The 23125-nt window shown below is 49.6% G+C and overlaps 1 protein-coding gene across 1 annotated transcript; it reads left to right on the top strand.

Annotated features, from left to right (window-relative positions):
• Positions 1–288: 288 nt before the first annotated feature.
• On the top strand, positions 289–3367 carry LOC100217087 (uncharacterized). The gene is made up of 5 exons (NM_001143456.1): positions 289–465; positions 811–847; positions 988–1357; positions 1995–2114; positions 2674–3367. The coding sequence occupies exons 1-5, from the start codon at positions 420–422 to the stop codon at positions 3019–3021; spliced, it is 921 nt and encodes a 306-aa protein (NP_001136928.1). The 5' UTR covers positions 289–419; the 3' UTR covers positions 3022–3367.
• Positions 3368–23125: the final 19758 nt, after the last annotated feature.

The following is a 23125-nucleotide window of genomic DNA, read 5'->3' as shown; positions in this document are numbered from 1 at the left end:
CGCGCCGCCTTACTGCGACATGTCGCGGATTACTGACACATAAGCCAGGCGAGGATGTGATTAGGATCGGGGTGTGGCGAGTGCGCCCGCCAACACGTATGCGCATGCAGAGCCACCGGAGGACCGGATGGCAAACAACTCTTCCCATAATTCAGCTGCAAAGCATGCAGCGCAGATCGAGACCCAGCCTCTCCTTATCAGATTATTACTTTAGCATTAGTTATCTCGCGTCGGGCCCTATAAATACCGTGCCGTGGCCAGGAAGGGAGATCGCATTGTGCTGTGTCAGGCGTGTGCGCAGTAGAGTGTTTGGCCTGAACTAGCGAAACAACACAAGCTAGCTAGACAGGCGGCCCCTGCTGCTTAGCTCTCGATCCTGTTGTTAGGCACCTATTGAGAGAGCTAGCTGAGCATTCAAGATGATTACTGTTGGGCACCCGGTGGTGTTTGCTGTGGGGATCCTAGGTATATATATGCAGTTATGCACGCATGCATGCTCACAGTTTTCTTTTGTGGAAGATGCGCTGCATTATTTTCTCACAAATTTAGCGCGGTATAGTTGTCGATCGATTGCTCTAAGCTACTTTTGTTAATCCCCGGCCCCCACCCCTGACAAACAGTCAGATAGTAAACATATATTTACTCTGCCGCTGAAGTGAAATATATAAAAACTGTCGCCCTGCTGCAAATTACGTGTTCGATCTGCTGGCAAGCTAATATATCACTCGATCCAGAGTTGCTGTTCATGTACAATATACATGTAAATAAATGAGCTAATTTTCGCTTGTTCTGTTTTTTTTCTCTCTACAGGCAACATCTTATCATTCTTGGTCACCCTTGCACCAGTGTGAGTATCATATCAGAGTACATGCATATATTATTCAGAATCAGAACTGCTCTAGCTAGCTAGCGCTCCTAATATTCATCATCATCACCTATTCACCTCTATGAAACAGTAATATATTGATGTACGTACGGTACGTGCAGGCCGACGTTCTACCGTGTTTACAAGAAGAAGTCGACGGAGTCGTTCCAGTCGGTGCCGTACGTGGTGGCTCTGCTGAGCGCAATGCTGTGGCTCTACTACGCGCTGCTCAGCGTGGACCTCCTCCTCCTCTCCATCAACACCATCGCCTGCGTCGTCGAGTCCGTCTACCTCGCCATCTACCTCACCTACGCGCCCAAGCCCGCGATGGCTTTCACCCTCAAGCTGCTCTGCACCATGAACATGGGGCTCTTCGGGGCCATGGTCGCCTTCCTGCAGTTCTACGTCGACGGGCAGCGCCGCGTCTCCATCGCCGGCGGCGTCGGCTCCGCCTTCGCCTTCGCCGTCTTCGTCGCTCCTCTCACCATCATCGTAAGCTAATAAGCTATAGCTAGCCGCATGCACATGCTTATAGGTGCCCAAACGGGCGGCCCGGCCCGGCACGGGCCCGTTAGGCACGACAGTTAAACGGGCCGTGCCCGGTCGGCCCACGTGCCGCAGATGCGGCCCAGGCACGGCACGCCGGCCTGGTAGCCGTGCCGGGCCGGCCCGTTTAATTTGCCCACGTTGTCCATTTAATCAGAAAAACTGCAAAAAAATTGGGCGCAGTGGGGTTTTGAACCCAGGACCTCCCTCTTCTAAGCTGGGAGCACTAAATGTAAGAGGCTAACCAGTAGAACTCTAGCGTATTTGTTGTAAATAGCAAATATAAAATCTAAATATATATATACTATGTTTTATAAAATAAAAAAAATATAATCGTGCCGGGCCGGGCCGGCACTGCGGGCCGAGACAGCGGCCCAAGCACGGCACGGCTGTCGTGTCGGGCCCGACCCGGCACTATTAAACGGGCCGTGCTTCGGGCCGGCCCGTTAAGCACGGCCCATTTGGCCATCTATACACATGCTCTAGTGTCTAATACTCGGAGTGTCAACTGGCAACTGCATGCTAATAACGACTAGCTAGTAATAATCAAACATTTTGTTTTATTTGTCGATTGATACCACAGCGGCAAGTGATCAGGACCAAGAGCGTGGAGTTCATGCCCTTCTGGCTCTCCTTCTTCCTCACCGTCAGCGCCGTTGCCTGGTTCTTCTACGGCCTCCTCATGAAAGATTTCTTCGTCGCGGTAAGCACACCTTGCATTGCCATCTAAGCTAGCATTTCCTTTTCCCACGCTTTTTATCACATCTCGTAGGTGTGCTATAGCTATTGCTTTTTTCTGATCGCTTTTGAAAGCAGGCTTGCAAAGCTACAGCCTTATTAGCTAGTTAATTAAGCTAATTAAAGGTGCTGTTAATTGGTTTAATACACGTACTTTTGTGTGATCCCTCGTAGTGAAGTACAGGTGTTTACGTTTGTGTCACCACCCACGACCCAGCTGTGTTCGATTCTGTCTACTACAGAACCTAACAAAAGGATAAGATCATAGCATCATAGTGTATGTGTTTTACGTACTTCGTGGTGTAGTGGTGTGTGACGACATGCACATCTTTGCAAGCGTTAAAGATGCTTATAGGTTAAACTCCCGTGATCCTGAAAAGCCTGCAAACACACGTAATACGACTAACAAGGCACAAAGGCAGTTGATCTAATTAAGGAAATAATATATATGTATGTATATTTAACTATTCATCTAATTTTTTTCTTTGATTCATTTCATTCTCATGCATGCATGAACGATGCAGATGCCGAACGTGCTGGGCCTGCTGTTCGGCCTGGCCCAGATGGCCCTCTACTTCGTGTACCGGAACCGGAACCCAAAGAAGAACGGCGCCGTGTCGGAGATGCAGCAGGCAGCGGCGGTGCAGGCCGACGCCGAGAAGGAGCAGCAGCTGCGGCAGGCCGACGCCGATGCCGACGCCGACGGGAAGGCTGCGACAACCGACGACGACGGGGGCCAGACCGCCGTCGTCGTCGACATCATGCCGCCACCGCCACTGCTGCCAGCGGAGAGGGCCCCGCCGCTGCCGCTGCCCCCGCATCCGGCGATGGTGATGACGACCGCGCATCAGACGGCCGTGGAGGTGGTCTGATCTATACATCGGCAGAGATTGATCGATCGACACACACGCATGTTCCGGAGCTAGCTACATGCACGACTGACCTGACTATGATTGCTGCTCGATCATTCATTTACTTTGTGCTACTAGTATATGTATGCGTGTTTGACGACCTATATGTGTATCGCGCGCGGCACCACGGTACAAGTAGACGCGTATAGCTATAGTATATATATAGAAGTAAGTACTGTACGTACGAATGAATGTCTCCTGTGGTGCCCATATATGCGTATGTGTACTGTAAGGTCGTGTTATCTCTTCTACCTATACACGTCTGTATCTTATGCCTGTTGCCTACATGCGCCTCTATCGTTCAACTAGCTAAGCTTATTATTATGTGAAGAATCCAAATGATCAACAGAGCCAGAGGATTGAGACTTAATAAATTTTCACTTAAGCCTAAATTCAGCGGCTAATAGCCGCCGAAATTAACAGTCCACGGCATCGTAAGCCACCCAAAATAAAGAATAAATTTCAGCAGTTACGCCGCCGCCGCCGCCGCCGCCGCCGCCCATAGCCGTCGAAAATAAGCGCCTTAAGTTACCGGGTCCGACTCTTTCTCTCTCTCCTCCCTTTCTCACCCTAGCGCGCACTCGAAACCAGCACTGCCACCGCTGCCTCTCCATCGGCCGGACTTGTCGGCCCCTCACCGGACGCCGCCTCTCCCAGTGGCCGGACCGGCACCCCCTCGTCGCCCCTTGGTCGGGCCCGGCCGGCCTCGCCGCCCACGCACCCAGCAGCCAGCATCGGCTCGTCGCCCTCTTTCCCGGCTTCACATCGCCGCTCCCTCCTGTGGACGCCACGAGTGAAGGTTTTTTTATTTGATTTCTAGGATTATTTTTTATGACCAATTTTGAATTAGATGCCGAAATTAGTGATTAGTAGTATGTGTTATCGGTTATTGGGTGAAGTTTTTTGTTTAATTTTAACATAATCACATGATGAATTGTCTACATTGAAAAATGAAATTGATATTAAAATGCACTATATGTTTAGTTTAACTGTAATTTCATATTAACATCCATTATTATTTAATTTTATAATTATGTTATAGTATTTTTTAGGACTTGTGTTGTTGTATTTTTAATAGTTTCTTGGTTAATTGTTTAGTTTAGAAGTTTACATTTTAATTTTAACATGTGTCATTTTATTTGTTAGTAGCATAATCTATGTGTCACTCGTTTCAGACAGGTTCGTTTCACGTGCTCGACGCATGTGAGACGTACCCGTCTGGAATTGTTCCTTTTATGGACAGTCTCAGAGTGACCGATAGGGCTGGATTTATGACAAGCCAGTAGGATCCGAAGGAAATTGTAGCAACATAACCTCTCTTTTCTCCACTGCACCATATTTAGCGTGCAACTAGAGAACACCGAGGTTATGCTGCCAAAATTTCCTTCAGATCCTTCTAACTTGTCATAAATCTATGTTCTGTCGGTCACTCTTGGGTGGGTTTAGGACCTATCCTTACTTATAGATGTAGGACCAACACACCTGAGGAAGTTGAATGCTTTTTTATGACATGGTCCGCTTTAATAGTCTCAGGCATGACTGAAGATCGTGCATGGATGTACAATGGTTAGAGTAGGAATGGACGTTATTCTGATGTGTGGATAGCCAAGACTAAAGATTTTGTGGACCATGCATTCTCCTTGTCATTAACTGGCACTGTCAAATGCTCTTGTAAGTGGCATGAAAACAATATATCCTTAATAAGGGAAGAGTTATACTAGATCTCTACATGTTTAGATTTGTGCATATATACGAGGTGTGGGAACATCATGGTGAGGTATTACCCAACCCTAATGTAGAAGAGGAGAAGAACAATGATTGGGTTGCTAGTGATGTGATGCATGAGATGCTATATTCGCTACGTCCAGAGTTAAACCTAAGGCCTGAGGATCCTCCCACATTAGAAGTTTCGAGATTTTTAAGCTACTAAAAGACTCTGAAGAGACTTTGCATGAACACACATATGTGAGTATACTCGCTTTTGTGACCAGACTGATGGTCATTACGTCCAAGTATTTTTTTGAACAACTATTACAATGAGATTTTAAAGTTATTCAGTGATGTGCTGCCAAAGCCCAATAAGTTGCCTAAAGACATGTATTATTCCAAAACAATTATCAAAGGTCTCGGTATGGATTATAAAAAGATTGATGTGTGCAAAAATAATCGTATGTTTTTCATGAAGGAGCATGCGGGAGAGAAAAATATCTAAAATGTAGACAATCTAGATTTGTGGAAGTTGATGATGATGAGGGTGACAAGGTGATGACAGATGTTGCACATAAACAGCTTCGCTACTTGCCACTAACTCTTGAGTGAAATAGTTGTTTCTATCGAAAAAACTCGCTATGCACATGCAATGGCATAAAGAAGGTGTCCGTGAGAACGATGAGCTAATGGTGCACCCTTCAGATCGAGATGCTTGGAAGGCTCTCAACAAGTTTGATCCAGACTTTGCTGCTGAACCGAGAAATGTTCGAATCGACCTCACGACTGATGGCTTCACAACTTTTGGTCAAATGGCATCATCATACTCATGTTGGCCCATCTTTGTTATTCCATACAACCTTCCATCTTCTCTTTGTAGGAAGTATGAATTTATGGTTTTTGCTTTATCATACCTGGCTCGGACCATGAAGCGTCCCAATCCTTTGGGACTCAAATGTGAAACAATTACTAGTCCCAGGAGGCTAGTAATCACATTCCTTACTTCAAATAGTACAGAGTTTAGAAAAATTTATTACAATACCGGGGTACAAGCTCGAGAGAGCCAAATAGAGAAGCGTAGAAGGAAAATACACTAGCCCAAGCCACAGGCAGAACTGGGTGCAGACACAGCCCTCTTAATCAAGCATAGCAGAAAAGAAGTCCTCGGCTGCTGAAAAACATAAATAAATCTGGGTGAATACACTAGGTATTCCGCAAGCCCACCCCGCTCCCGTAGAGAGAAAGAGACCTATGTTGTACATGCTCAATTTGGTGGAGTTGATGTCACTCATCATTTCCTCAGAGAAAGGCAGTTGATTGAGGGTTTTCCCATAGTCTTAAAAGTAACCAAAAACTCAACCACCACTGAGCTTCCCGCTCCCGTGGCCTTATTTTCTTTTTCAATACCCATTTAATCACACCCTTCCCTTGACAAGAAACTTAGTGAAAAAGCTCTAATTGCCATACCATACCAGACTCGTCCATACCAGTGGACACGGACTATTCGAATAGGTTTCAACTCTGCGCAGAGGGGTACACTTTACCCACTAGTCCGGTTTCTGCGATCTCACCGTCGCGAGACCCGAATGCCGGATCTCTTTCCTTACCCGTACGTCCTAACCTTAACGGTTATCCGGAAGGAGTCAGGCCACCACCATGCCCAAACCGGACAAAACTTTCCCCCTCCTTATCCTCCGGTGCTCCCCAGCCTTCTTAACCCTGGGGTTGGACCGCACGAGTTCGGATCGAGTGACTGCCCACACAGTCTCGAGTGGTTGTACGATAAAGGAGTACAGGTAGTGAAAATGACAAGCCGGTCCTTATATGAGGGGACAATCCTTCTGCTCACGCCTAAACCAGCTGAGCCAACACCTTAGGCCCTCCCCTAAACCAGGGAGTCCCTGATCATCCCACTCTCAAGGTGATGAGGGTGAGTACCCTTCATCGCATAACTTTTCAAAAAGAGGTTTTATTTGGAGAAACACTTTGCCCTACTTCCAGATCCACATTTCGTAACCGGAAATATTATGTTAATGCGGGCCATCTCTCACTCACAATGCAATATTCCCCCATGATTCCCGGCCTAGGCAGTGGTAGAGAGAATAGGTAATTTATGCATCAAGGGAAGGATGGACTTGCCTTCGTCGAAGCTCTCCTGGCACAGAAGATCTACTTCCGGAAGTTCGGGCTCTGGTCCCTCTTCCGGGGCTACGGGTTCCGGATTAACGGTCCCCACTTCCTCTAGGAAAAGAGGCAGTAAAACAATACATCAACAAGGATTCACAAATTATAGTGTGTCATTTTCTAACATCATTATTGCATGTGACCTTAGAAATTATTTTTGATAATTTTTAGTGCATAAAATATTGAGGAGACTAATTAAAGGAGGAAAAATGCTGAAAAAGGAAAAAGAAAAAGGGTTTCAGCTCTGGTGGGCCGGGTGGAAGGAATCTGGCCCAGCCAGGCGCGAGCGCGCGCGGGCGCGAATGCGCCGGCCCAGCTGCGGCCCACGAGCGAGGGGGAGACGGCGCAGCGCGCGAGAGTGACGGCGTCACTGCGGGTCCACTCGCCAGCGAGAGCGGGGGGGAAACGGCGTTGCGGCCAGACGGCGCGGGCGAACCGGCCGAGCGGGCGGGGGAGAAAGCCGGCCGCCGGTGAGCTCGACGGCGGTTTGCCGCCGGTGGCCCGGTTCTCGGCCCACGGGGAGGTGGCTTAGCATGGGCAGGGGCTGGCAAACCCAGGGGTGGCTCAATTTGGCTAGAGGGGGTCGGGAGGGGGTTGCCCGCGGGGAGGTGGCGGAGCTCCGCGGCGGGGATCGCCGCTGGTGGGCTCTGGGTGAGGGACTGGGGCTAGGAAGTGGTGCTTCGGGTTCGTGGTTTCGTGAGGAAGCTGCTCGACTCACTTGATTTCTTGCCGGACCAACAGAGAGGGAGAGGGAGGAGAAGGAAAAGACTCACCGGAGAGGAGAACGACGCCGGCGCTTCGCGAATTGGGCTCGGGGGAGGGGAGGAGAGGGATGGCCGGAGCTGGTGCGAGGAAGAAGGAGCTCGGGGGGAGCTTTTTATAGGCGCGCGGGGGAAGGGGGGCGGTGGAGCTCCCTGACTCCGGCGAGCTTCCCCGTGCCGCCATAAATGGCGCACAGCGCTGCCGAGGGGACGCTACGGCGGGGTGGTACCGGCGAGGACGCTGGTCAAGGGGAGGAGGACGGAGCGGTGCCAAACTTCCCTGTGCGGCGAGATGGCAGAGGGGAGGACGGAGGCGACGGCCGGAGGTGACCTCGGTGAGGAGACGGCGGAAGGACGACGAAGCAAATGACCAGTGGGGCCATCCTGCCAGAGGGAGCGAGCGCGCGAGAGAGAGGGCGGCTGACGGGTGGGGACACCTTGCCAGTGAGAGCGGTGCGGGGCGAGGAGCGGGCTGGCGCGCGCGCGGAGGCAGGCCGAAGATGGGCCGAAAGCGGAGGAGTGCGGGCGCGTGGGAGAGGGGAGGTCGCGGGCTTGGGCCTGGATTCGGTCCAGCAGGGGGAGGAGGGAGCTGTTCCCTTTTTCTTTTTACTTTCTAATTTCTATTTCCCATTTTGCCCCTTTTTTTTCTTTGGAACAAAAATTTTGTGGATACTCTAAGTGTTTAGAAAAATATAATCTAAGTGAGGTGCTTTTGTGATCAAACAAAATGTATGCAAAGAAAAACTAGTGGAGGTATTGGATTTAAAGGATGAAGGGAGGGGAAAAAGGTGGATTAGGGTTTCAAACCTAGATTAGGATTTTTGGGATGCTACAAACCTACCCCACTTAAAGGAATCTCGCCCTCGAGATTCAGACGGGGCTCGAGAAAAGGTAAGGGTATTCCTTCCTCAGAGAGTCCTCACTCTCCCAGGTGGCTTCCTCTTCTCCATCTCTGCTCCACTGAACCTTACAGAGCTTCACTTCAGAATTGCGGGTCCTTCTGACTGCTGAGTCAAGAATCTTCACTGGCTTTTCCCGGTACTGGAGATCCTTTTGAATCTGAATTGCTTCTGCCTCGATACGGGTTTCTGGTACTTTTAGGCATTTGCGGAGTTGAGACACATGGAACACATTGTGAATATCTGACATGGATTCTGGTAGCTCAAGACGGTATGCCACGGGTCCTATTCGGGAAATGACAGGGTAAGGACCGACGAAACGGGGTGCTAGCTTTCCTCTCACCTGGAACCTTTTGACACCACGCATTGGGGAAACCTTGAGATAAACAAAATCTCCTTCCTCAAATCTGAGTTCCCTTCGCCTATTGTCTGCGTAACTCTTCTGTCGACTCTGAGCTTCAAGTAACTTTCTGCGGATCAAAGCAACTTTTTCTTCGGCTTCTTTAACAAAGTCGGGTCCTTCTAGTGTCCTTTCCCCCACATTGGACCACATTAGGGGAGTCTGTCATTTTCTTCCATACAGTGCTTCGAATGGTGACATTTTGATGCTGGCCTGATAGCTGTTGTTGTACGAGAATTCGGTGTACGGCAAACTAGACTCCCAATCTCTGTCGAAGGCTAACACGCAGGCTCTGAGTAAATCTTCAAGGACCTTGTTGACTCTTTCGGTTTGACCATCTGACTGGGGATGATAAGCAGTGCTGAAATCTAGCTTGGTGCCCAATGCTTGCTGAAGGCCCTTCCAAAATTTTGAAGTGAACTGCGTTCCTCTATCTGATACTATCTTCCGTGGAATGCCATGTAGCCTGACTATCTCTTTAATGTATAATCGAGCAAGGGCTGCTCCTCCAAAAGTGGTCTTCACTGGAATGAAGTGGGCTACCTTGGTGAGACGATCGATTATCACCCAAACGGAATCATTTCCTCTCTGTGATCTGGGCAGTCCTGTTACGAAATCCATGCCTATTTCTTCCCACTTCCATTCGGGTATTGGGAGGGGTTGAAGTAGGCCTGCAGGTTTCTGATGTTCGGCCTTTGTTCGCTGACAGGTGTCACATCGGGCCACATACTGTGCTATTTCCCTCTTCATCCCTTTCCACCAATATCTGGCCTTGAGGTCTAGGTACATCTTGGTGGTCCCTGGGTGGATAGAGTAAGCTGAGTTGTGGGCTTCATCGAGCAGGGTTTCTCGTGCTTCTCCCACTGGCACGCACAGGCGGTCCTTGAACCAGAAGGTTCCTTGCTCATCTGTCCTGAGGTCTGGAAGTTGCTCCTTTCGTGCTCTTTCCATAAGCTTGGTGGTTTCTGCGTCCAGGCGTTGAGCCTTGCATATGAGATCTTCTAGATTTGGCTTGACTTCCAGGCCACCGTTGTCTCCCAGACATGCATTTAGTTGAGCTGATTCTTCCTTCCAATCTTCCAGAAAGTTTGTTCCCTTAACCCCGAAAGGTTTCCGGCTGAGGGCGTCTGCTACTACGTTGGCCTTCCCGGGGTGGTAGTGGATTTCGAGGTCGTAATCCTTGATCAATTCGAGCCACCTTCTTTGACGGAGGTTGAGGTCCGGTTGCGTGAAGATGTACTTTAGACTCTTGTGATCAGTGAAGATGTGGCATTTGTTCCTAATCAGATAATGCCTCCAAATTTTTAGGGCGTGCACTATGGCTGCCAATTCCAGATCGTGGGTAGGATAGTTCTGTTCGTGCGGCTTGAGTAATCGGGATGCATAAGCAATGACTTTCTCATTTTGCATTAAGACACACCCTAAGCCTTGCTTGGAAGCATCACAGAAGATGACAAAATCCTGGTGTATGTCTGGTAGAGTCAAGACCGGTGCGGTTGTAAGTTTCTCTTTGATGATTTGGAAACTTTCTTCACGCTTGGGAGTCCACACAAACTTATTGTCCTTTTTGAGAAGTTCGGTCAAGGGCTTTGCTATGCTGGAGAATCCCTTGATAAAGCGGCGATAATACCCTGCCATTCCCAGAAAGCTTCGTACTTCACTGACATTGGATGGTTGCTTCCAATTTGAAACCGCTTCTACCTTGGATGGGTCCACTTCTATCCCTTCTACAGTCAAGATATGCCCCAGGAAAGCTATCTTCTCCAACCAGAACTCACACTTGCTGAGCTTCGCATAAAGTTGATGTGCTCTGAGTCTTCCGAGGACGATTCGAAGGTGATGCTCATGGTCCTTGCGATTCTTTGAATAAATAAGGATGTCGTCGATGAAGACTACGACAAACTTATCCAATTCTTCCATAAATACCTTATTCATGAGGTTCATGAAAAAGGCGGGTGCGTTGGTTAGTCCAAATGGCATTACTGTGAATTCATATTGCCCATATCTGGTGACGAATGCAGTTTTCTGAATGTCTGCCTCTTTGATTCTCAGTTGGTGATACCCTGACCTGAGGTCTATCTTGGAGAAGTATTTGGCTCCTTGTAGTTGGTCGAAGAGGTCATCAATCCGAGGGAGAGGGTACTTATTCTTGATTGTAACTTCGTTCAAGGATCGATAATCAATACACATCCTCATACTCCCATCCTTTTTAGTAACGAAAAGAACGGGTGCTCCCCAGGGAGACGAACTGGGACGGATGTATCCTTTTTGTTGTAGTTCTGAAATCTGGAGTTTCAATTCCGCCAACTCAGTGGGGGCCATGCGGTATGGTCTCTTTGCGATGGGTGTAGTGCCGGGAATGAGATCTATATAGAACTCTACTCCTCTTTCTGGTGACATCCCGGGCAACTCTTCTAGAAATACATCTTCAAACTCCTTGATTACAGACATGCTTTCTACTGCCAGATTAAATATCATTGGATCATTTGCGGGCGGTTGGACTTGACAGGAAACTGCCTTTCCTTGGTGATCTATGAGAAGAACAGTCTTGCTTGCGCAGCTGATAACACCCTTGTGCTTAGCTAGCCAATCCATTCCTAGGATTACATCAATTCCTTGGGATGGTAAGATGGTTAAGTCTGCCAGGAACACTATCCCACTTAGAAGGATTCTGACTTGGGAACACCTGAGTTTGCACAGGAGGTCTGATCCCGGGGTTCGGGTGACCAAAGGGATAGCTAGGGGTGTAGAGGGGATGCCATGCTTTTCCACAAACTTAGCAGCTATGAAAGAATGGGATGCTCCTGAATCAAAAAGCACAGTAGCGGGGGTAAATTCAACAAGGAACTCACCGAGTACTACTCCCGGGGCTTGCTGGGCTTCTTGAGCGTCGACGTGGTTGACCCGAGCTCTGCCCTGGTACTGAGTCTTGCTCTGCTGGCTGTTGGAAGGAAGCGCCTTGGAGGTAGGTGCCGATGGAATCTTGGGGCCATTCACCGAGTTGGAGTAGGTTGGTCCTGGTGCCTTCAACTGAGGGCAGTTGTTTTTGAAATGGCTGGGGTCCCCACAGTGCCAACAGGCGTTTGCTGGTGGCTGGTTGCTTGCAACGGAGGGTGCCTGATGGGAGCTCTGACTCTGCTGACTGTAGCGCGATGGAGAGGGTCCAGATTGCTTGTTGAAGCTTGGACCCCTGGGTGGAAGCCCAAAGGGTCGAGCTCTCTGGTGACGCTCTTGCTGTTGAGCCCGGAGAACTTGGAATTTCCTCTTGAGGTGCCCCTTCTCTTCCTCTTTTTCCCTTTTCACCTGGATAGCCTTGTTGGAGAGGTGAGAGAAGCTGTGGAAGTCTTGGCTGGCGAGGATGGTCTTAAGCTCGGGTCTTAATCCTCTCAGGAAATGGGCCATCTTTCTGGACTCGGTGCTGACATCCTCGGGCGCGTAGCGGGCCAGCTCTGTGAACTTGTGCACATACTCACTGACTGTTCTCCCGCCTTGAGTTAGCTCCCGGAACTCATCCTCCTTGAGTTGAACTATCCCCTGGGGTACGTGGTGCTCACGGAAGGCTGCTTCGAATTCTGCCCATGTAGCATCTCTGACAGCTTCACTGAAAGTGTCCCACCATGCTAAAGCCATTCCTGAAAGCTGATGAGCTGCCAGTTGAACACGCTGATTCTCAGGACAGGCGATGGCTTCCAACTTCCTCTTGATCGTGCGAAGCCAGTCATCTGCATCGAGGGGATTGCTGGACCGCGCGAACGTGGGAGGCTTGAGTCTTAGGAATTCTCCCATTCTGTCCTGCGGTCTTCCACCGCCTGGGCGCTGGTTTTCCAGACTTCGAGTGAGGACTTCAATGAGTCTGGTTTGATTGGCCAGAACTTGGGCTAGATCTAGTGGTAGTTCTGGAGGTGCGGGGAGGTGGGTCTCACCCCCTTCTCCGCCAGCCTCTCCTTCAGCTCCTAGAGGAAGTCTTGCTCCAATCCCGGAGGCGGTAGGCGTGGTTCTATCCGAAGCCATCTGCCATGGGAAGAGAGTCACTATTATGCACATGCCATTTTTTTAACTAGTTATTTTATTCATTACATCAAGCCATTACATAACACAACACACTGCTACCACTAGCTCATCACACACGAGTGCTACCTAGGGTACCCCCGAACTCTTTCTCTAAAGTGTCCCCAAACTCCTTGAGAAGGTCATCAAGGCTGGTCAGGGACATGTCCTCGGGGTCGGACTGGTTCCTAGGAGGGTTCTCTTCCTTCTGCTCAGTCTGACATCCTTGGCTTTTGGTCTTCTTAACTTGCGGATCTTTCTTGCGGGGGCGAGTTTCTTCAGTTTCTTGTCGTAGTCCATTTTGAGGGTGCGGTAAGCTTCACGGGTATTGGTCTCTTCGCCTTCAGCTATCGAGAGGCTCTCTTGAAGGGACGCTTTTTCTTCTGAAAGTTCCCTGACTTTCTGCTCCAGGCTTTCCACCCGGGAGGTTAGGGAGGTGCAGTGGAGGGCGAGGTCATCATATTGGTTATCAAGGGTATGAAGGTATCCCGCCATGTAGACAATGGTGGGATCATTCTCAATAGGATCTCCTCCTGATAGGGCCTGAAGTCTTTTCCTCCAGGTGGGGGTATTCTTGTTGCTGGGTGGAAAGTAGCGAAGGGGGGTTTCAATGATTACTTTGTTGTAGTTCTGACACAGTTGTCGGAGGGCTTTTCGGGCGACATTTTGGCAAGCATCTAGGAAATGGACTCCGGTAAAAGTGACTTGGAAGGAACGTTGGTTTGGATAGCTTTGGCTTTCCCCCAGGTAGACTGCCATAGAGCATCTTATCATTTCGCCCTCGATATGCTCCGTCCAGACGTATTCCGGCTTCTTGCGGATTCCCATGCGGAGCGCACAGCTTCGCAATAGGCGTGGGACCCTTCCACTTCTGAGCAGTAGGATGACTTAATGGCCAGAGAATCTTCCATCTGGAATAGGAAAAGAAGGGGTCTTGTTAAAACCGGGGAAGGGAAGAGAAAACTTTTCTTGAGGTAAGAGGTATTTTCTTTTTAGGGTAAGTTTTAGAGTCAAGGCTGCGACCTACGGCCAGTCCTATGGCTCTGATACCACCTGAAGCGTCCCAATCCTTTGGGACTCAAATGTGAAACAATTACTAGTCCCAGGAGGCTAGTAATCACATTCCTTACTTCAAATAGTACAGAGTTTAGAAAAATTTATTACAATACCGGGGTACAAGCTCGAGAGAGCCAAATAGAGAAGCGCAGAAGGAAAATACACTAGCCCAAGCCACAGGCAGAACTGGGTGCAGACACAGCCCTCTTAATCAAGCATAGCAGAAAAGAAGTCCTCGGCTGCTGAAAAACATAAATAAATCTGGGTGAATACACTAGGTATTCCGCAAGCCCACCCCGCTCCCGTAGAGAGAAAGAGACCTATGTTGTACATGCTCAATTTGGTGGAGTTGATGTCACTCATCATTTCCTCAGAGAAAGGCAGTTGATTGAGGGTTTTCCCATAGTCTTAAAAGTAACCAAAAACTCAACCACCACTGAGCTTCCCGCTCCCGTGGCCTTATTTTCTTTTTCAATACCCATTTAATCACACCCTTCCCTTGACAAGAAACTTAGTGAAAAAGCTCTAATTGCCATACCATACCAGACTCGTCCATACCAGTGGACACGGACTATTCGAATAGGTTTCAACTCTGCGCAGAGGGGTACACTTTACCCACTAGTCCGGTTTCTGCGATCTCACCGTCGCGAGACCCGAATGCCGGATCTCTTTCCTTACCCGTACGTCCTAACCTTAACGGTTATCCGGAAGGAGTCAGGCCACCACCATGCCCAAACTGGACAAAACTTTCCCCCTCCTTATCCTCCGGTGCTCCCCAGCCTTCTTAACCCTGGGGTTGGACCGCACGAGTTCGGATCGAGTGACTGCCCACACAGTCTCGAGTGGTTGTACGATAAAGGAGTACAGGTAGTGAAAATGACAAGCCGGTCCTTATATGAGGGGACAATCCTTCTGCTCACGCCTAAACCAGCTGAGCCAACACCTTAGGCCCTCCCCTAAACCAGGGAGTCCCTGATCATCCCACTCTCAAGGTGATGAGGGTGAGTACCCTTCATCGCATAACTTTTCAAAAAGAGGTTTTATTTGGAGAAACACTTTGCCCTACTTCCAGATCCACATTTCGTAACCGGAAATATTATGTTAATGCGGGCCATCTCTCACTCACAATGCAATATTCCCCCATGATTCCCGGCCTAGGCAGTGGTAGAGAGAATAGGTAATTTATGCATCAAGGGAAGGATGGACTTGCCTTCGTCGAAGCTCTCCTGGCACAGAAGATCTACTTCCGGAAGTTCGGGCTCTGGTCCCTCTTCCGGGGCTACGGGTTCCGGATTAACGGTCCCCGCTTCCTCTAGGAAAAGAGGCAGTAAAACAATACATCAACAAGGATTCACAAATTATAGTGTGTCATTTTCTAACATCATTATTGCATGTGACCTTAGAAATTATTTTTGATAATTTTTAGTGCATAAAATATTGAGGAGACTAATTAAAGGAGGAAAAATGCTGAAAAAGGAAAAAGAAAAAGGGTTTCAGCTCTGGTGGGCCGGGTGGAAGGAATCTGGCCCAGCCAGGCGCGAGCGCGCGCGGGCGCGAATGCGCCGGCCCAGCTGCGGCCCACGAGCGAGGGGGAGACGGCGCAGCGCGCGGGAGTGACGGCGTCACTGCGGGTCCACTCGCCAGCGAGAGCGGGGGGGGGGGGGGGGGGGGGAAACGGCGTTGCGGCCAGACGGCGCGGGCGAACCGGCCGAGCGGGCGGGGGAGAAAGCCGGCCGCCGGTGAGCTCGACGGCGGTTTGCCGCCGGTGGCCCGGTTCTCGGCCCACGGGGAGGTGGCTTAGCATGGGCAGGGGCTGGCAAACCCAGGGGCGGCTCAATTTGGCTAGAGGGGGTCGGGAGGGGGCTGCCCGCGGGGAGGTGGCGGAGCTCCGCGGCGGGGATCGCCGCTGGTGGGCTCTAGGTGAGGGACTAGGGCTAGGAAGTGGTGCTTCGGGTTCGTGGTTTCGTGAGGAAGCTGCTCGACTCACTTGATTTCTTGCCGGACCAACAGAGAGGGAGAGGGAGGAGAAGGAAAAGACTCACCGGAGAGGAGAACGACGCCGGCGCTTCGCGAATTGGGCTCGGGGGAGGGGAGGAGAGGGATGGCCGGAGCTGGTGCGAGGAAGAAGGAGCTCGGGGGGAGCTTTTTATAGGCGCGCGGGGGAAGGGGGGGCGGTGGAGCTCCCTGACTCCGGCGAGCTTCCCCGTGCCGCCATAAATGGCGCACAGCGCTGCCGAGGGGACGCTACGGCGGGGTGGTACCGGCGAGGACGCTGGTCAAGGGGAGGAGGACGGAGCGGTGCCAAACTTCCCTGTGCGGCGAGATGGCAGAGGGGAGGACGGAGGCGACGGCCGGAGGTGACCTCGGTGAGGAGACGGCGGAAGGACGACGAAGCAACTGACCAGTGGGGCCATCCTGCCAGAGGGAGCGAGCGCGTGAGAGAGAGGGCGGCTGACGGGTGGGGACACCTTGCCAGTGAGAGCGGTGCGGGGCGAGGAGCGGGCTGGCGCGCGCACGGAGGCAGGCCGAAGATGGGCCGAAAGCGGAGGAGTGCGGGCGCGTGGGAGAGGGGAGGTCGCGGGCTTGGGCCTGGATTCGGTCCAGCAGGGGGAGGAGGGAGCTGTTCCCTTTTTCTTTTTACTTTCTAATTTCTATTTCCCATTTTGCCCCTTTTTTTCTTTGGAACAAAAATTTTGTGGATACTCTAAGTGTTTAGAAAAATATAATCTAAGTGAGGTGCTTTTGTGATCAAACAAAATGTATGCAAAGAAAAACTAGTGGAGGTATTGGATTTAAAGGATGAAGGGAGGGGAAAAAGGTGGATTAGGGTTTCAAACCTAGATTAGGATTTTTGGGATGCTACAGACCATCCTGGAAAGAAACTCAATGTCATGTTAGAACCCTTGATTGAAGAGTTGAATGAGCTTTCGAAAGGAGTCGCGTATTTGTGGTCGGTGTATGACTTCATGGTGTATGCTATTTTTACCAGTTGGAGTACACATGATAGATTGGCATGTCTGTATTGCGGTTCAAATACGGATTGCTTCCGTCTTACTCATGGTGGAAAGATCACTTACTTCGATTGTCATCGACGCTGGTTGCACAGGAAACACCCCTTTAGGAGCGATAAGAAAAACTTTATACAGAACACTGTGGTCATGAAAGGACCGCCAAAATGTCTGAACACATCAGAAATTTATGCTTAGCTAAACAACCTCATCCTAAATGAAAAGGGGACAAGTACCAAGGATTCGGAGTGAACCACAACTGGACACATATATGTGGTCTGTGGGACCTCCCTTATATGTAGTCATTGATTCTTGTGCACAACATTGATATCATGCACCAAGAAAGTAATGTTGACGAAGCCCTAATACACACATGCATGAATTTAGAAAAAAACAAAGGACAATCCGAAAGCTCAAAGAGATCTAGAAATGCTTTGTGACCGACCAACCCAAGTGCTCGATGACAACGACAAACTGCCGCGTGCCTTGTTCTGTCTTACCTCTAAGGACAAGATCAAGGTGATGAGATGGATGAAAAAATAAATTTCTTGATGGTTATGTTGTGGGCTTGAAAAGAACTATGAATTTGAAAACAGGAGGTGTTGCTGAGACACGCCAGGCCAGAGCTGCGTGATACACCTATCGCTCTACAAAGAAGTACTGATGTAAATGTCTGTGTAATTGCTCTTACTTTTCATTCACTTATATAAAAATGTGTCTTACATGTATCTATTTCATGTCCGTATGAAGAGGGGGAGGAGGAGGTGCAGCGCCATGAGGAAGAGGTTGCGGCCACAGATGTCAGGGTGTAGGGCCATGAGGAAGAGGTCGTGGTCATAGATGCTAGGGTGCGGGAGCATGAGGAGGAGGTCGCGACCACTGATGTTGGGTCCAGGGCCATGAGGAGGTCCAGGCGGATGACGAGACCATCGAGGCTCCTGTCTTTCGACGGAGGGGCACTCGGAAAGGCTACCTTGTCCTCCCTCCCTCAGCGTCTGCACAGTCAGAAGCTCGGGTACTAATCGTCCCAATTGGTGATAGATACTCACATTTGTCCATTTATGTTCTTACATATTTCCTTATTTTATTGTACATTATATATAAGACATGAATTTCTTGTTTTTGTCATGTGACCAATGGGATGACACATCTTTCGACTTCTAGGGTCACCATAGATAGGTTAATCAAGTCTTAGGTAATCTATGTCGTCTACATAATTCTAGAATTGTGACCGACTCGAAAAGACGTGGCGGTTCCTTGCACTAGCCGGTCGCACATCGCACTAGCTCCACATGCTACATATGGAACGGCTCAAGGTGCCGTCAACCACGACTTTTTGGGTAAGAGTATTGTTTGATACTAAGATTTTATGATTTGTTTGATACTAACTTTATTTTCGATGTTGGACAGAGACGTTATCGTGTGGAACCTGAGGCTCAGAAGCATGTAGACCGAGTATTAGAGAAAAATGCGAAGAAGGTGTGCAAGATTGCATTTTCCAATGTTCGTCTACAAGTTGTGAATGCGTACATGAAGCGTCGCGGGCATTATATCAGCAACTTTCGACAATATTCGGATGTCTACTAGACTATGGACCAGTACATGCATGGAGTTAAAAATCTAATCTACCAGCTCATTTAGATGCGAATGTAATTATGTGCTAACACTTACATGCATGTAACTCTTCCATGGATGAACACCGACCATAGGCTTATAGGTCTCTATGTGAGATGTGGGCTTCGCCATAGTGGATTGAGAAGTCAAACATGAATCGCCATAGGTAGCGCCATCAACAGGACGGGGATGATGATGAGGTCGTAGTCAACCATACCTATGGGGCTGATGGACATATTTGATTAGCGAAGCGAATGGTGAATATGTAGTATTCTATTTTACTAAGAAATGGAATCGATTTAAACTCATGCATTTGTAGGAGACTCAAATTGGAGTTATCTCGAGCCCAATCGATGTTTATAGGCGAGGGCATAGAGGGAAAAGCAGTGAATACCCCGAAGAGCTATGTAATCAGGCGGCTGTTGAGCGTCTGGTTAGTAGTTGTTAGGATTAATGTTTTCTTGCCATATAGCTACACATTACATGTGTGATGAACCTTCATATTGTATTGCAGAAGACTTATGGACAGGAGATGGTTAGGAAGCATGGTGAAGACTATGATTGGCGAGGAGCGCCTACCATCGACGTTGAAGTTGTGCATTCTATTGGAGGAAAGGCCAATGGACGGTATGAACTTGTTATTTTTTCAATAAGATTAAAATTATGACCGCATAGCTAATTTTCTTGTTTTAAGGTATTCTATGTTTAACGGTGTGAGCAATTCGATAAAGTTGCGGTCTCGTGGGGACTCTTCGTCGCGACGGGTTGTGGTAGCAGCTGTAGTCGGTGCTAGAGCATGGAGGAGGCTATAAGGGAGTAGCAAGAAAGGTTCCGTGAAGAGCTATGGCTGCAGCAAATGACATTTGTTCGACAACAATTAGAGTACATGACTGCTTACAACGCACAGGCGCAACAAGCAATGAACGTGAGTGTCTTATTTATTATCAACATGGTTGTATATTTATCCTATAACTAATATATTATATTTGCAACAGTATTGGTTTCTAGAGCAGACACAACAGCAACCATTCATTTTCTCTCAATTTCAGTCGTCGTCTCGCCGATGCCTCAGTGGGGATTACATGTTCCGACACCTCCTCTAGCTCAGGTGCGTCGATAAGTATCTCTATTTGAATGTATTATGAACTACAACTTACTATGAACCAGCTTCGGTGCGTCTTCAAATTCAATTTAGTTTAGACTTGTCGTTTGCATTAACCTCTCAAATGTTGGCTTAACTTGATTTTATAGGGATCAGGGGTTATGGGCCACAAAACGCCACTACCGATGATACTAGCACCAGGAAGAGCTTCTGGAGGGGAGGGAGCTACTACAGAGGAGGTTAGTTTGACAAACAATTCGTTTGAATAGTGGTCACAACTCAAACGACCCCTATATGTGATGATTTGACTCTTGTGGTGAATTTGATCGATGCGATGGATTCTAATGCATTTGTAGTGGAATTGTGAGTTTGTGGTGGATTGTAATGGATTTGTGAGGTGTTTTGGTGAGATGTGATGTATTTATTGAGGAATTGTGGTGAATTGTGATATTTCTGAGAATTCGTGTTACTACCATAATGTTGTGATTATATTGTTGTTTAAATAGCTGTTAATTTTACATTTTTCATATTTTCTCTGAAATTGCTTTTTATGGCCCGATTCACCGAAAATAAGCATAAAATTATGCATTATTTTCGGCAACCAGCGTATAACCGTCGAAAATAACTTATTTTCGGTGGTCTAGGTGTGACCGCCGAAAATAGTAGTTAATTTTTGGCTAACTTTTTTTGGAGGCCAGGAGCCGCCGGAAATAGCCGAGCGTCCTGTAGTGACTTAATTGCTTCTTGATCATGGAACGATCACATGCATTAAAACTCACACGACCTGTACACATGCCAACTAGTGACTAGATGTACTTAAAACGGTTTAGAGAACATAGATGTACTTAAAGAGATATATCAGATCTAGAGTTGTCACCGTTGTCATTGCCATTGTTGCTTCATGCCTTGTTATCACTAAGCACCATGGTGCAGAATTGTCACTTAGGACTTGTTTGAAAGCAGAGGGATTAAGGTGCCTAAAAATCCTTGCTATTCAAAATTGAATAGCAAGGGATTCTAGCCCCTTCAATTCCCTCTGATACTCTTGCTCCCAAACAAGACCTTAACGTGTTAGCAAAGAAGCACAACCCCTTCAAAATTCTTCATCTTAGAGTCATCATCATTCGAAAAGGAATAAATGTAGTCATCGTCAGAGTTGATGTCAAGGTTACGGAGGGAGGCAAGGAAGGAACACTTTTGAGACTTAGCCTTCTTGAGGTACTTCTGTTTGAGCGTCTCATTATCAAACTTTCCTTAGACTTGAGCTTGTGGAAGTTGTAATCATTTTTCCCTTGTGCTTGATAAAGGTGTGCTCACGCTTTCCGTCATCGTGCTTTCCCTTCATCTTGGAGTAGTTGGCGATGAAGTGATTTAAGGCTCTATAGTTATAGACCCCTTACTTATGACCACCATGCTAGAGATTCATGTGTTTGTCGTTGTCGGGTACCGTAATTAGGGTACCCCAACACTCCTAAACACGACTGATAACCACCATCAGCACAAGCTGCAGAGACTGATGGGCACGATTCAGGTCAAGGCTTCGTCTACCCAAGGGATGCGATCTCGCCTCGCCCGAGCCCAGCCTCGGGCGGGAACTGTAGTCCGGGACAAAGTTACGTCTCGCCCGAGGGCCTCCTCAGGCAGTGGGCGCACCCTCGGCACGCCCGAGGCCCAACTCGGACAGGCTTCGTCGAGAAGCAACCTTGGCCAAATCGCCTCTCCAACCGACCGTATCACAGGCGCATTCAATGCGAGGATCGCCTGACACCTTATCCTGACACATGTGCCTCAGTCGGCAAGGTCGAAGTGACCACAGTCACTTCGCCCTTTTGCTGACCGATCTGACAGGAAAACAGCGCCGCTCACCCCGCTCTGACTGCTGTGCCAGCCACCCGGGCAAGGCTGACAATAAGAGGTCTCCGCCTCACCCGACCCAGGGCTCAGCCTCGCCCGACCTTAGGCCTCGGCCTCGGAAGGTGGTCTCCGCCTCGCCCGACCCCAGGGCTCGGCCTCAACCTCGGCCTCGGGAGGAATCGCGTCCTCACCCGACCCCGGCCTCGGCCTCAGGAGAAGTCTCCGCCTCGCCCGACCTTGGGCTCGGACCGACCGCGCCACGGGATACATCATTACCCTACCCCTAGCTAGCTCAGGCTACGGGGGAACAAGATCGGCGTCCCATCTGGCTCGCCCCGGTAACAAGTAATGATGGCTCCTCGCATGCGTCCATGACGATGGTGGTTCTCAGCCCCCTACAAAAAGCAAGGAGACGTCAGCAAGATCCCAGCAGCACCGACAGTTGTGCTTCTACAGGGCTCAGGCACTTCTCCGACGGCCACGTTACCGCGTACACAGGGCTCTAGCACCTCTCCGACAGCCACGTTGGCATGTACACAGGGCTCAGGCACCTCTCTGCCAGACACGTTAGCGCCTAGCTACACCCCCACTGTACATCTGGACCCTCTCCTTGCATCTATAAAAGGGAGGTCTAGGGCCTTCATGCGGGAGGGTCGCGCGGAAGAACGAGCTAACGAACAGGCTCACTCTCTCTCTCATGAACGCTTGTAACCCCTACTACGAGCACACCCCCCTGGTGCGAGATAACACGAGTCGTGTTTCCCTCTTGTGTTCCATCTTGCGCCAACCCATTTGGGCTGGGACACGCAGCGACAAATTTACTCGTCGGTCCAGGGACCCCCAGGGGTCGAAACGCCGACAGTTGGCGCGCCAGGTAGGGGCCTGCTGCGTGTTAACGAACAACTTCCCATTGAGTTCCAGATGGGTAGTCTTCAGCAACCTCTTCAGCCCGGGACGGTGCTCCGCTTCGGGAGTCTCGAGTTCATGTCCCTCGACGGCAGCTACGACATGGTACTCCTCCCCCCGCAGCGCGACAGCAACCACGACGGTCGTCAGCTCGCCCGGCGGTGGCGAACTCGACGACGTCTTCCCCCCGTGGCGGAAGAGCAGCATCCGGGTTTGTCCCGCCACTTTCCTCGCTGTAGGAGGAGGAGACGGGGCAACCGTGGCTAGGCAGGAGGCGGCACCTCGTCGGCTGTCGAGCGAGTCGGCAACACCGGCACCCCAGCGGGGGACATGTCGGGCGTTGTCTTCGCACCTGAGACAACGACGGATGTCGTTTCCCCGCAACGTGCCAACCCCAAGCGGACAGATGACGCCAGCACACTCGCGAAGGGCTTACTGGGTGTTAGCCTCGTACCTGAGATAACGGTGCAGTCCGTCCCCGATGCGACTTCGTCACCGTCCATCGATCAAGAGGTACCGTCCGTTTT

This window comes from Zea mays, chromosome 1, assembly GCF_902167145.1.
Source record: "Zea mays cultivar B73 chromosome 1, Zm-B73-REFERENCE-NAM-5.0, whole genome shotgun sequence".
In the NCBI taxonomy this organism is placed as follows: domain Eukaryota; kingdom Viridiplantae; phylum Streptophyta; class Magnoliopsida; order Poales; family Poaceae; genus Zea; species Zea mays.
This window is presented reverse-complemented; position numbering and strand designations above follow the sequence as displayed.

Coding starts and splice junctions, on each gene's coding strand:
- LOC100217087 (NM_001143456.1), top strand. CDS start 420: ATGATTACTGTTGGGCACCCGGTGGTGTTTGCTGTGGGGATCCTAG. Junction 1,358..1,994: donor TCGCTCCTCTCACCATCATC/GTAAGCTAATAA, acceptor TTGATACCACAG/CGGCAAGTGATCAGGACCAA. Junction 2,115..2,673: donor TGAAAGATTTCTTCGTCGCG/GTAAGCACACCT, acceptor TGAACGATGCAG/ATGCCGAACGTGCTGGGCCT.